The sequence below is a fragment of the Jaculus jaculus genome, chromosome 2 (assembly GCF_020740685.1).
Source record: "Jaculus jaculus isolate mJacJac1 chromosome 2, mJacJac1.mat.Y.cur, whole genome shotgun sequence".
NCBI lineage: Eukaryota > Metazoa > Chordata > Mammalia > Rodentia > Dipodidae > Jaculus > Jaculus jaculus.
Genome location: NC_059103.1, coordinates 102001596 through 102016776, shown reverse-complemented (window position 1 = coordinate 102016776; position 15181 = coordinate 102001596). Strand labels below are relative to the sequence as shown.

Below are 15181 nucleotides of genomic sequence, written 5' to 3'. Positions count from 1 at the left end.
AACCCCATCAGAACTACTTCAGACTGCTCAATGTAAACCCTGAAAGCTAGAAGGGCCTGGAGTGAAACTCTACAAAGTCTAAGAACCTATGGATTCCAACCCAAACTACTCTACCTGGCAAAAGTATCCATCATAATAGATGGTGAAAGAAAAAGTTTCCATGTCAAAACTCAGCTTTACAGTTATATGAACACAAAACCAAACATACAGAGAGTATTTAAGGAAATTCTCCACAAAGAAGAAACAAATAACCAAATTCAAATGCCTACAAGAAGCAGATCACAACAACCAAACCCAGAGTAGGCACAAAAAAACTTCAAAGCCTATGAAAACACCAACACACATCTACCACCACAATATAGCAGGGATCAAATCAAATCTCACAGTAATTATCCTAAATATTCATGGCCTTAATTCACACATCAAGAGACACAAGCTAATAGGAAGGATCAAAAAATTAGACCCCTCAATCTGTTGCCTTCAAGAAGCCCACCTCACCATTAAAGACAGACACCTCCTCAGGGTAAGGGGTGGAAGACAGGAGAGAGTCAGTCCCCAGACAGTCAGCATGTCTAGTGCCAGAAGGTGCTACATGGGTGACTGTTGGAAATGACCAATATCTGTCCAAGCAACTCATGGTCTAACCTACTTAGCAACAAATAACCAGTTGTGATGCCCATTCAAGTGCAATAGTGGCACACAGCCATGATGGGGAACCAACTGGTCCTGATTTGATTAACTGATACCCTCAGTGGTACAAGACCCATAGCTGGAGCTGGGAAACAAGTCAGAATCATATCCAAACATAAGCCCTCTCTCCAATATCAAGCTACTATCAATCATGGGCTACAAGAGGGCCTACACCTATTAAACTCTCTATAAAAAAAAGTAAGGGCTATCTCATATGTCCTGGTGCTAACTTACTCTCCATTGGAGAATCTGCTTCTCTTTTTCAGATAGATGCAGATCCTAAGGAGAGAGCCACTCCATCATATCTCAAAAGGGCCCCGGCTGAAACTAAGGAAAATTGGTGAAACAAGCAAGGGTGCTGTTTTCCTGATTTAACCAGATACAAGCACAAGGGGGAAGGAGACTAACACAGAGAAAAATCAACTCTTACCAAATCAGAGAGCCAGAGCCTCAGAGGCCCCCAACACCTCATCACTGAAGCAGACCAAAAGTGAACCCAACATGGCTCAGGGAAATTTTGCAGAAGAGGGGGCAGAAAGAATGTCAGAGCCACATGTTAGTTTAAGATATGCAGAGACATTTATTGTACCAAGATCTGTGGGCTAACTCCACAATGCTTGACCCATATACCTCAACAAGGAGGGGCCAATGGGGAGGGGGTAGGTCACGGATGAGCCTAATAATGGTACCAAACTGCCTGTATTTGCTGAATAAAAAGCTAATTAAAAAAGACTAAAAATAAATAAATAAATAAAAATAAAGTGTGTGCCATCCAAATCCACACACACAAACATAGATAGATAGATGATTGATAGATAGATAGATAGATAGATAGATAGATAGATAGATAGATAGAGACATGTATATATTGTATATATAAATATATAATTTAGTATTTATTTATTTGATAAAGAGACACATAGATGATAGATAGATATAGATATGTATATATATATATATATACATATATATACATATAATTTAGTATTTATTTATTTGAGAAAGAGCAGATGATAGATAGATAGATAGATAGATAGATAGATAGATAGATAGATAGATGATACATACAGAATGGGCATGCTAAGGCCTCTAGCCATTACAAATGAACTCCAGATACATGCACCACCTAGTAATCTGACTTTATGTTGGTACTTGGGAATTAAACATGGGTCCTCAGGCTTTATGGCAAGTTCCTTAACTGCTGAGCCATTTCTCCAGACCTGGTACTAATTTTCTGTTTTCTTGATTTCTTTATTGATCTATCCAAGTATGTGATAAGAAGCAACATAATGAAGGAAGGATTTGTTTCAGCTTATAGTTTGAGGAGATACTTTTTTTACATTTTTTAATAAAATGTCTTCATATAGCTACTCACTCAGTTTTGTGATTTTAGTATAAAACTTTCTTGCCTATCCTACATATTCAGATTTTCAACATGTTATGTTACTTATTTTCAGTATTTGACACAGTATAAATATTATAACAAGGAGAAATTAATCCAAAAGCAGCTAAACCTTTAATCTGTAAGTGAAGTGACCAAGCATCTTCAAATATTCATGAATTCTGTTTGGTGAAAGTTATGTTAAGATCATTCTAACTCAAAAAATAAACTAAAAAATATATAAAGTTAGGCAGGAGGAAAACCAATCACTCCCACCTCCACCAAATTGCAACCTAAATATAAATAAAATAAAAGCAGTCTTGCAAACCTTGCCAAAAGTTACAGATCCCACATTTTAGTTTAACAAATCTGCCTTGAGAGGAAATGTGATAAAATGGCTGAATCATTTTTCTTTATAATTTTTCAAGCCTAATATCAATTTTTGAAGACAAATATTTTATTATTTTTCATGTGAATAAAGTAAAAGCAGATGTAAAGAAGTTTGTCTATACACAGCTCACATTTAAGACTTGATACCTAGTGATGCTCCTTATGAGAAAAAAAAAAAAAACACCTTGCTCTCCCCAATTGCCATACTATTTTTTTTCACTGAGAAATTGAAATTAAGTAGGTTAATTGAAATAAATATTATATTAGAAGTATTCATGTACTTTTAATTCAGTGAAGCCTGTACAGGAAGAAAAATTGCAATTGGTAGTTTACTGAGAATGCTTTATTTGAGATAACTTCTGCAAGAGCCCAAATGTTGCTGAGTTACCTGAGATAAAAATGGATTCACACTTATTCAAAGGGGTGATGGAAGTGAGGTGATAGTTAAATAGCACAACTGGTATATGATGATGGCATATCGCCACACTCTGGCCATGACGTCACTGAGAACATACTGCCAACTCCAAAATTCATAAATTGAATTTGAGTGTGGACACCTATGAACAGCATACGTGTGAAAAGCAAGATCTCATTCCTCTTCTGTGTTCCATGCTATGGATCAAGCTAGCCCTGGGGCTGACTAGAACGCCCTAGTCCCCCTTTGAGTCCTCACTCTAATAGCCCTAAAGGAAGATTTAGACTCTGTTGACATCTTGTTCCTTCTGGGAAAACATACTTCTGAAGAGAAAAGACAAGAAAGTCTCTGTGGGAGTCAAAATGATTGACCATACAGGAATTTTATGCACAATTTCTTTCATAAAGAAACCCTATCCATGTTCCTGTTCCAAGACTCATTGAAATGGACTTCAGAGGTCAGTCTAGGGCATTCATTAGTCACAAGGGCCCTTTGAACAATGAAAACCTATTGCCCAATTCTCAAAATGTCTTTCTTCCTGAAGAACCATTTCTAGCTCTATTAGTGAATCCATATTGCTTGAGGATGCAATACACTTCCAATTTCCCAAACCCTCATTTCTATGATTGAGGTGCAGTCCAGTTTCTTTCTTTCATGAAGAAAGCATCCTAGGAATGAGTTCATTTTCTGGGGCCAAGTCACTGAACTATAGTTGGGCAGTTCTGTACCTCTCCTAGACACTGGGCATGTTCAGAGTTGACAGCACATGAAGATGTGTGCCACTGCTCCATTACTCTGCCTCTCCTGAGACAGTACAGTAAGCGTGCTGGACTTGACGGACATCACAAAGGAGAAGGGGCAAACGCAGATGAGTTCAGCAGCCTGGCAGGTGGCACAGGCATCTTGTCACCTGGTATTAGGTGTGGCAGGGATGGGGGTAACTTAGAAATCAAATAGTATCCTCCAAAGCATATGGGACCACGTATGCCTTTGAATACCACAGTGACACAAACACTGAATCTGCCTGTGGTTTGCCTGTCCACTTCCACCATGCCTCTTGACATTTTCTAATGCACTATAGTGTTCCACAAAAGAACCAGGCTCTAATCTTACTGTGCCAGGTACAGAATACTGGTAAGCTCTTTCATAAATGAAGCACTTTACTCCAGATTAAGTTACTTAATTTCTGTCTCTCAAGGATAAAGTTTCAAATGATCCTAAACTTCTTAATATAGTTAGATTTTAGTTGAGATCTCTTTTCTCAAAGTTAGAGGTACTGCTTACTTGAAAAATAGTTACTATAAATAGCATGGGCACATATTTATCTTACCATGTGGCATTAAGTAACCTGTACACATAAGCTATGATTGCCATTATAATTTATTCTTTTTGTTTTCGAGGTAGGGTCTCAATCTAGCTCAGGCTGACCTGGAATTTACTATGTAGCCTCAGGGTGGCCTTGAACTCACAGTGATCCTCCTACCTCTGCCTCCCCAGTGCTGGAATTGAAGGCGTGCACTGCCATGCTCACCCCATATTCCTAGTTGTATATATTTATGGGAAACAGTGTAGTAATGCAATACATATGCATGTTATGCTCAAATCAGGGTAAATAAGTTCCCTCTCATTAAGTACTTGTAGTTATGCATGGAACTAGTGTAATATTTCATTTTGTATACACAATATCTACTGATCAAACCAGGCTAATTAATGTTTATGTCATTATTATTTTGAGTTTGTTTACTAACAGCTCCTCTGTGGGTCATTCACAAGTTATAATAGATTATTTTGAGGTATATTCACCCCCTCATTGATCTGCAGAATGCTAGAAATTATTATCTCTATCCAAATGTGTTCCAGCACCCATTTGTCCAGGCTTCCTATATCTCTCTTCCATGCCACTTCTCAGCATGTATTCATATGTATTAAATATAAGAAATAACATGTTGAATTTATCATTCTGTGTCTAATTTATTGCTTAACATTGTGACTTCCAGATCCAATCATTTCTCTGCAAATGATGTGATACCATTCTTTATGGCTAAAGTATAGATATATTTTTCTTAAGTTGTCTGTCGGTGGGAATCTACTTGGAGTCCTTTATTAGCTAATGTGAATTATGCAGCAATAGATATGGTGGTGTAGTTTTGTGTTTTTTTTTTCATTTTTCAAGGTAAGATCTTACTTGAGCCCAGTCTGACCAGAAATTCATTATGTACTCTCAGGGTGGCATCATACTCATGGAAATCCTTCTACCACTGCCTCCTGAGTGCTGGGATTAAAGGTGTGTGCCACCATATCTGGCATGTGCTTGTCTTTTTATGTACAAGTAACATTTCCTTTGAATATGTACCCAGACTGACAACTGAATCATATGGCAGATTGTTTTCTAATTCTTTGAGGAAGCCCTTTACTGCTCTCCATAATATCTGTACTGATACATCCCATTGACAGTACATATGACTTTTCTTTGCTTCTTACACTGCCAACACCTCCCTTTGACTTCTAGTAATGCCCATTCTAAACTGGTGAGCTGGTATCTTATGGTGGTTTTTATTGCCATTTTCCTGAAAGCTCCAAGAAGCAGAGAATTTTTTTCATACACTTCTTGGATATTTGTATTTCTTCCTGTGAGAAGTATCTACTCATATATGTTACCAATATTTATTTGGATTCCTTGTTTTTATTTTTTAATATATTCTAAATGCTTTACTTTCTTATTTAATGTGTGTGTGTGTGTGTGTGTGTGTGTGTGTGTTTGGCACACATGCACTCTGGTCTTATCTTCAAGAACAGCATCCTCAGCTGCCATGTCTGGCATTTCTTTCTGTGGGTACTGGGAGTTGAACTTAGGTCTTCAGGTTTGTGAGACACTGAACTGTCTATCACCCCCACCCTCCTTGTTTTTAAGTGAGTTTAAAAGTTCCTTATATATTGTTGTTATTAATCCCTTGAATGATATATAGTTTGAAAAATTCCAATCTACACATTGTCTCTGTATTCTGTTCATTGTTTCCTTTGTTGTGCAAAAGTTTCTTAGTTTTACATCCCATCTGTGTAGTGGTGTGTGTGTGTGTGTGTGTGTGTGTGTGTGTGTGTGTCTATGGTGAGTGATATGCTATGTAGGCATTTGTGCAGACATGCACAGAAGCCCACTTTTAGCTCACCTGTTTCCTTGAGATGAAGTCTTTCACTCAACCCACCTTTTAGCCATATTTTTAGGTCAGAAAGCCCCAGTGATTTTCTGGTGCCTGCCTCCAGCAGGACTGGGATTCCAGACTGTGTTTTTACACCCAGCTATTCAAATGGAATTGGGAAGATCACTCATGCGCAGTCTAAGGCCCCCATTATTGCATCACCAACACTCTTAACCACTGAGCCATCTCCCTAGCCTCATGTGCCTAGTATTGCTTTTGTTTCCCATGCTTTGTAGGGTCTTATAAAAAAATCTGATGGGTGAGGGGAGGGAAATACAATGGTTTGTGTGTGTGTGTGTGTGTGTGTGTTTGTGTGTGTGTGTGTGTGTGTGTGTGTGTGTGTGTGTGTGTGAATACATATACATAAAATTTGGGGCAAAAGAGATGGCTTAGTGGATAAAGCACATTCTGCACAAGCCCAAGTACTGAGTTTGGATCTCCAGAAGCCACATAAAGCTGTATCTGTAACTCCAGTGGCATGCTGTCACCCATACTCAGAAACATGAATATGCACGCGTGAGCGCGCACACACACACACCACACAAAAAAGACCTCTGTTTATATGTTTTCTTCTAGTATTTCATTTCAGGTCTTATAATCTTACATTTAGGTCATTTTTTTCAGAGGGAGAAACTGAGTTCAAGTTAATTCGTGTATCTGGAAATCCAATTTTCCTACCACTATTTACTGAAGAGACAGTCTTTTCTTTAAGGTATTTTTGGTTCCCTTGTCAAAATCATGGCAATAGATGGATGAATTTATTTCTGGGATCTGTTCTGTTTCACTGATCTGCCTCTATCTTTTTATGCCTTGTTATAGCCAGCTTCCCCTTACCAGTGTTTGGCACATTTTCCTACTGCTTTTGTCCACCCTCTGCTCATCAATAGTCTTCTCATGCCATCATGGAGCTTCTCCTTGAGTCTGTAAACTGAAATAGAGCCAAAATAAACTCTTTACTCCCTGATCTTGGTTGGGTGTTTTCTGCCAGTAATGTGAAGCTGACTGCAACAGTAAAATTCATACCAAGAAGTGGGATCATTGCTACAAAGCTGATTCTGTGACTTTGGCCTTTTGGAACTGAATTGCAGGAGAAATGTGGATGGATTTGAAATCTTGATCTAAGAGACACTTTGCAATATGATAAGTATAGCTTGATGAACTATTTTGGTCACAGTGGAGATCCAATAGCCTAATGCCACATGGGGTTGAAACCCCACTCACAGTACCAATTTTACAATTGCAGTCAGCTTTTCATCGCTGGCAGAAAACACCCAGCCAAGAACAGCTTGTGGGAGGAAAGGATGTATTTTTGGTTTAGAGACTTGAGGGGAAGCTCCATAATAGCAAGGAAATATTATGGCATGAACAGAAGGTGGATATCACCTCCTGGACAACATGAGGTTGACAAGAGCAGCAGGCTAGTGTGCTAACCACTGGCAAGGGGAAGCTGGCCATAACATCCATAAGACTACCCACAATAATTCACTGCCTCTAGGAGGATCTAATTTCCAAATTGCCACCAGCTGGGATCCTAGCATTCAAAACACATTAATTTATGGAGGACACCTGAATCAAACCACCACATGCCTGTACCATGCCATTTTGGTTATTACAGTTTTGTAGTATATTTTTAAGTCTGTTAGTATAATTTGTTATGCTTAGTATTTTTTCCCTTCAAAACTGATTTGGTTATTTGGAGTCTTATGTGTGTCCATATGAATTTTTAGTGTTTTTTTATAGCTTTCTAAATATCATTTGTATCTTGATAGGGACTTTATTGAATCTGTAGATTGTTCTGTCATATAAAAATAATCCAGAATTGTATTTGTCCTCCTAATTCATGAGAACCTTTCACTTTTTGGTGGGTTATCTTTAAGTTTTTGCCCCAGCCAGCGAGGAGTTGAACAAAGACTCAAGGAGAAGCTAACCTGAGTGGGAAAAGGCAAACAGACACAAGAAAGAGACCATGCTAGGTGCTTGTCAAGGCCTCTAGATTTTATTTTTACATGTAGGTTTATATAGGGTTGTAGGGGGAAGGGGACATGGTCAGGGCAAGGAGTTGTAGGGGGAAGGGGACGTGGTTAGGGCAAAGATCACAGAGTTATTGACCACAATGCCTTTGTTTCTTCATCAACTACTGGCAGGATGGGGGAGTGTTCAGCCAGGCGTACGATCCCATTGTTTCTGATAGTTGAATATTAGGTGAGGAAGTAGAAACTTAACTTGCTATATGGCAGTCTTTGTTTCTGGTAGTTGAATAATAGGTGAGGAAGTAGAAACTTAACTTGCTATATGGCAGTTTCTGTTAACATGGCCAAGGTTTGGTTCATGTAGCTTCCAACAAGTTTTTGTTAGAATGTTTTGGTGTTTGTTGCACTGGTTCATTTTCTTAGTGAAATTCGTTCATCAGTATATTTCCTTTTCATAATTACTATGAAAATTTTCTTTTTCATAATGTCTTTCTCACCAATTTCATTATTTATGTATAAGAATACTATTGAGCTGCATATGCTATTTTTGTATCCTGCTACATTATTGGATTCATATCCTAGTTCCATTATCCTTTCAGTGGAGTCCCTAGAGTTTTCCACATACAAAATTATGTCACCTGCAAACAGGGACAATTTGACTTTCTGCCATCCAAGTTCTATCACTTTTATCTTTTTTGCAATCCTAATTTCTTTGGGTAAGACTTCTACTACTGAGACAAACCAGTGGAGTGGCAATGGGTAACTTTGGCAGAGAAAGGCATCTGGCTTTTACTTATTCATGGTGCTATTGGCTGGAACATTTTATATAACCTTTACTGTTCAATGTATAATCTTCCCATGCCTACTTTGTTCAGTGTTTCATCTTGAAGGTCTGTAAAATCTTATCAAATGCTTTTTCCACATCAGTTAAGATATGCATATGATATCCTCCATTTGTTGATGTGATATATCAAATTTTTGTGTGTGTGTTGAACCAATTTTATATTTCTGGGATAGTCTCCCTTGGTCATGATGAGTAATCTGTTTTGATATACTAATAGATATGAAATAGTAAAAATTTGTTGAGAAGATTTGCATCTATGCTAATTGCATATTTTAGTTTAATTCTATCTCTCCTAATCTGATCCACTATCATGGTGATGCTGTCTTCTAAAACGAGTCCAGAAAAAAAAAAATCATTTGCCTTTCAATTTTTTGTAATAGCTTGAAAATAATTACTATTATTCTTAAAATTTTGGTCAAATTCTGCAGAAAGCCACTAAGACCTGGATTGTTCTTTGTTGAGAGACACGTTATTACTGATTTGAGCTCATTACCCATTTTTATCTGTTTAGATTTCTTTCTTTTTTTTTTTCAGTCAACCATTGTTTACTGTGCTCATTGCTGGGTACGGTTCTTTTTTTAAATTTTTTTAAATTTAATTTATTAGTTTTCTTTTCAGCAAATACAGGCAGTTTAGTACCATTGTTTAGGCTCATCCATGATCTACCCCCTCCCATTGGACCCTCCTTGTTGATGTAAATGGGTTGTGCATTGTGGAGTTAGCCCACAGTTATTGGTACAATAAATGTCTCTGCATATCATGACCCAACATGTGACTCTGACATTCTTTCCACCCCCTCTTCTGCAAAATTCCCCTGAGCCATGTTGGGTTCATTTTTGGTCTGCTTCAGTGCTGAGGTGTTGGGGGCCTCTGAGGCTCTGGCTCTCTGATTTGGTAGGAGTTGATTTTTCTCTGTGTTGGTCTCCTTTCCCTTTGTGCTAGTATCCGGTTCATCAGGAAAACATCATCCTTGCTTGTTTCAACAATTGTCCTTAGTTTCAGCCGGGCCCCTTTTGAGGTATGTTGAGGCAGCTCTCTCCTTAGGATCTGCATCTATCTGAAAAAGAGAAGCAGATTCTCCAACAGAGAGTAAGTTAGCACCCGGAAAATTGAAATAACAATTACTTTTTTGATAGAGAGTTTGATAGGTGTAGGCTCTCTTGTACCCCACGATTGATGGTAGCCTGATATTGGAGAGTGGGCTTATGTTTGGGTATGGTTCTGACTTGTTTCCCAGCTCCAGCTATGGGTCTTGTACCACTGAGGGGATCAGTTAGCCAAATCAAGAGCAGTTGGCTCCCCACCATGGCTGTGTGCCACTATTGCACTTGTGTGGGCATCACATCAGGTTGTTTGTTGCTAATTAGGTTAGACAATGAGTTGCTTGGACAGATATTGGTCATTTCCCCCAGTCACCCATGTAGGACCTTCTGGCACTAGACACGCTGACTGTCTGGAGACTGACTTTCTCCTGGCTTCCAGCCATGCCATTCCATCTTACATGTCAGCTGCATATGGAGTCTTCAGCAATAGGGTCTTACCACTGGCCTTTGGTGGGTCATCAAGTACTCTGACAGAAGTCTGTCATTGTTTTGGGAAACCTTGTAGGTTTCTCTGATCAAAAGCTCATTGTGGATGTTTAGGCCCAAGCTGGAAGTGGGGATTACAGGTCAGTGCCCACTAATAAGTTGAGGAAAAAGATAACTAATATACAAGAGTTAGAGAGGAGAGAGATAGAGGGGAGAGGGGGAGAGGGAGGGAGGGAAGATGTAGAAGATTTAGGTTAGTCTTGATCCTACCCTCTCCAGTGTCTTGTGGTTCAGGTGTTTCCTGTAAGGGTCTAGTGAAAGTTCAGCCATTTGGTCTGTCTTTTAGGAAGTAGAATTTTATGGTACCATTGCCATTCGGGTCCAGGTTACTGTCTTCCACCCTTCGATGACCTCCCCGCCCTCCCCATCCATCCTATTGTCTAGTCCATGAGGTGATTGATGGGTATGTAAGGTATGTTGGGTAGATTCAGGTTAGGTGTTGTAGATGAGTGAGACTATGTGGCGATTTTTTTTCTGTAATTGGGTAAGTTCACTGAGAATGATCTGTTCCAGGTTCAACCATTTTCCTCAAATTTCTTTGCATTGTTTTTTCTTACTGCTGTATAGAATTCCATTGTGTAGATATACCACATCTTAGTTATCCATTCTTCTAATGATGGGCATCTGGGTTGATTCCAGCTCTTAGCTATTACGAATTGAGCCGCTACAAACATGGTTGAGCAAATCTCTCTGGCCTGTGGTTTGAAGGTTTTAGGGTAGATGCCCAGTAAGGGTATAACTGGGTCTGTTGGTATCTCTATAGTCAGCTTTTTCAGGAGTCTCCATATTGCTTTCCAAAGTGGTTGTACCATCCTACATTCCCACCAACAGTGAATGAGTGTCCCTGCTTCTCCACATCCTCTTCAGCATTTATTTTCACTTGATTTTTTGATGTTTGCTATCCTTATTGGGGTAAGGTGGAATCTCATAGTTGTTTTAATTTGCATTTCTCTGATGATGAGGGATGATGAACATTTTCTTAGGTGTGTGTTTGCCATTTGTATATCTTCCTCTGTGAATTACCTGTTCAACTTTGCACCCCATTTTGTGAGTGGGGTGTTTGTCTTCTTATTGTTTAGACTTTTGTGTTCTTTGTAGATTCTAGAGATTAGGCCTCTATCAGATGGATAACCTGCAAATATTTTCTCCCATTCTATGGGTATTATATTGGCTTTGCTTATTATATGCTTGTTTTTAAAGAAAGTCTTCAGCTTCATATGATCCAATTGGTTGAATACCTTTGTAGTTCACTGTTAGTGGTAGGTTTGTATATTTACAAAATTTTATACATTACTTTTGATTTCTCAATTTATTGACATAGTTATTTGCAGTAGGCTCTAATGATCTTTTACATTGGTATATTAATTGAAATTTCTTCTTTTCATCAGTAATTTTGTTTATTGTTGTCCCTCTCTTTTTCAAAGCCTGTGTTTCCAAGGTTTCTCAACTTTAGTTTTTTAAGTCCCTCAAATGTCATTGATCTTTCATGGTGTGTTTTATTTGCTATTTTATTTTATTTCATCTCTGATAATTGTTGTTTTACGCTATTGCTAATTATAGATTTTTTTCACCTAGATTTCTAAATCCTTGACATGTGTTTTAAGTTGTTTATTTGGAATCTTCTTTTTATGTACACACTACTGCTACAAACTTTTTTTAAGTATCATACTAGCTGAATCACATTAATTTCTGTATGCTCTGTTTCAGCTTGTTGTCAAGAAAATTATAACTTCTCTTTTGATTCTACTAACAACACATTTTATACAGTAGCATACTAAATTCTGCATGAATTTATAAATTTTTGAAATTACTTCCATTGTGTATTTTTAGTTTTATTCTGTTGAAATCCAAAAAGATACGTGATCTGCTTTATTTTTATTTTGTGACTAATAAGTACTATGTTCTACAGAATGATCCATGTACACAAAAAGAAAGAATTTTGTCTTTTTGTCTGACATAAAATTAGCCACTGCTACTTGTTAGTGGTCTACATTGAGTGGAAATCCTTTATCTAGCCTACATTCTCAGTAGTGAGCTTCTTGGAGGCAGCATAATATCAGGTTCTATTTTGTATCCATTCAGACAAACTTTATCTTTTCATTAAGAAATTTAGTCCCCTTAGAATAAAGGGTTAATTTTGTCACTTTGTAAAATTCTTCTGCTTTGAAAATCATTGGCTTTACATTTTCATCCCATATCCGTCACCCTTATGATTTTGTATTTGCCTGATCTTTGTAATTTGGTGGTTTATTGTGTTTTTGGTAAAGAAGTTCTCATAGTAATGAATTCTTTTAATTTTTGCTTTATGTTGAAAAAGTTGTGAATTTTTTTCATTTATGAAGAATAATTTTACTGAGTATAAGATTGAGTGAGAATTTTTTCAGAAATTGTATATGCCATTCCATTTCCTCATAAGAAATACAGTTTCTGCTTTAAAAATTAGCTATTTTTCTAATGGAGATTCCATTAAATATTACTGGGCACTTTTCTCTGGAAAATTTCAAAAGACATGTTAATCTTCAGGTTCAGATGCCCTTTATTCCTCCTGCTTTAATCTGCTGTTTTCTTTACTTTGGGTTATTGAGTTATTCCTGTCTATGATTTCTATTTGATTCTTTTTCAAGAATCTTTATTTCTTTGATGAATTTATTCATCATATCATTCTCCCACTTTTTAAAAACTGTAATGCATAGCAATAGCTAAGGTTGCTGGTCTTTGCACCAATGATGTTTGCTAAAACTCTCCCATTCAGTCTTTCTCCTGCACCTTGAATCTCCACTTCCCTGCCAAGAAGCCAGTGTCATATTCCCTGATATTGGCTGCTCTTTTCTTTTGTTCCTGTGCTGAAATCTCAGGATGCTGAAGTATATAAGCTTCTAGTTTTTTCTGGCCAGATTCCAGAATTTTCTGAGTCACTCACCCTCAGCAAAATCTTTAGGAGGAGCAAGTATTATGCACATTTATCTTGGCCTTCTTAGAACCCTATGTGATCTTTTAATTCTCACAAGAAGAAAAAAAAATGGCATTTTCTACAAGTAGCATATGCAGAACTTTTGCTATTGATTTCTTTTCTTGAGTTTTATGTTTTACAGTGATCAAATATATTCTCTTTACCCATAACACTAGATGTTGGGCTCCACCATTTTTAAGAGGTAGTGCATGAAAACATTTTACTGGCTATGCATTATGGCACAGACTTGAGAGGCCAAAGCAGGATCATCAAATATATAAAGGCCTACTCCGTTTTCAAAATAGTAAAGCAAACAAGGTTTTCTCACTGGTTTATTCTGTAACTGTCCATACATAGCACAGAATAAGAAACTCCATGTCACCAACTCCAAGGCCCAGATTACAAGGCAAAAGAGGGGACAGAAAAATGTAAGACCAGAGGATGAGGAAGAGTGATTTGGAGCAGTCTCCCACACCTGGTGTAGATGTTGCAGCTATGATCTCACAGCAACACTCATTACTTGAACAATATTGGGCCCATCAACATTGCATCATTGAGGGTGGAGGAGAGCATGATGCCCCAATCCCTCCCTGAGGATTTATTTACAGCTAATGATTACTGGGAGTATAGAGGACATTTTCTTCAGTGAGATAGCTCCTGGGAAGTTGCATGTGCCTTGGTAGAATAATCCCCCACCCATGCAGTCAACCTAATTAAACTCAGTGGGACACACACACACACATATACACATCAAGAAACAAAAGAAAGAAATACATAAAAGTAAAGAGAGATATGTTGGGAAGAAGAAAGGGTTCAGTGGACTGGAAGAAAAAACAAAGCACAGGAATGTGAGGGTATTATGTTCAAAATATATGCATGTAGAAAAATTGTCAAAAATAAAATTTTAAAGTAAATAAATAAGCAAGTTACATAGTTAAGAAAAAGAAAGAAGCTCCAATGGCATATTGTGTAGAGTGATTTGTGTCCTAGTTGATCATATATTAACTTCCTGTTAAATATTTACCCTTTGTGTGATAGACAAAGCTCAGACAGAGAGTCTAGTCTTCTCGATTCCAAGAGACTGTCTGACCTCTGGGCAGGAAGAACTCATCCTTCTGCAAGAGAAAGTCAAGAATGGAAAAATGTCTGTGGATGAAGCCCTGGAAAAGTTTAAACACTGGCAGATGGGAAAGAATGGCTTGGAGGTGATCCAGCAGGTAATAATGATCCAAACCTTGTCTGGAACATTACTTCACTTGTGAACCTCCTAAATTCTAAAATGTTTAATCTTCATAAGAAATATAGTTAACTGTTCTTTTGTTTTTAAATAGTCACTAGAAAAAAGTTGGAAATAATTGATTAAAACCTTGAAAATAATATCCATATTTCACATCAATGAGTTGATTTAAGTGAACTTAATCTTCGAACTCAATATACATAAGCTATTACCCAATCATCTTAACAGTGTGCTTAGTACTGTGAACATTTGTTTAATTTGATTGCTGAAATTAAGGCAAAGCACCTTTACATTAGCATTCTCTCAGCAGTTTAATAATTGTAATATAGACAAGTGTTAAAGGAACTATAAAGAATAATTGAAATAGCATCAAGCAATAGTCCTGAATGTGAACAATTGTTTTCTTTTTTCTTACAAAATTTACCCTATATACCCTTCTAGAGAAGTGTCAGATCCATATTCTATTTATCTCACACGACTTTTTTTTAATTTTATTTATTTATTTATTTGAGAGCGAC

At 37.4% G+C, this 15181-nt stretch overlaps 1 protein-coding gene across 1 annotated transcript in view; it reads left to right on the top strand.

Annotated features, from left to right (window-relative positions):
• Bank1 (B cell scaffold protein with ankyrin repeats 1) overlaps positions 1-15181 on the top strand; it is a 359398-nt gene that overhangs the window by 243202 nt on the left and 101015 nt on the right. The window contains 1 exon segment of the mRNA XM_045143530.1: positions 14465-14643. Within this exon segment, the coding sequence (XP_044999465.1) occupies positions 14465-14643 (179 nt within the window).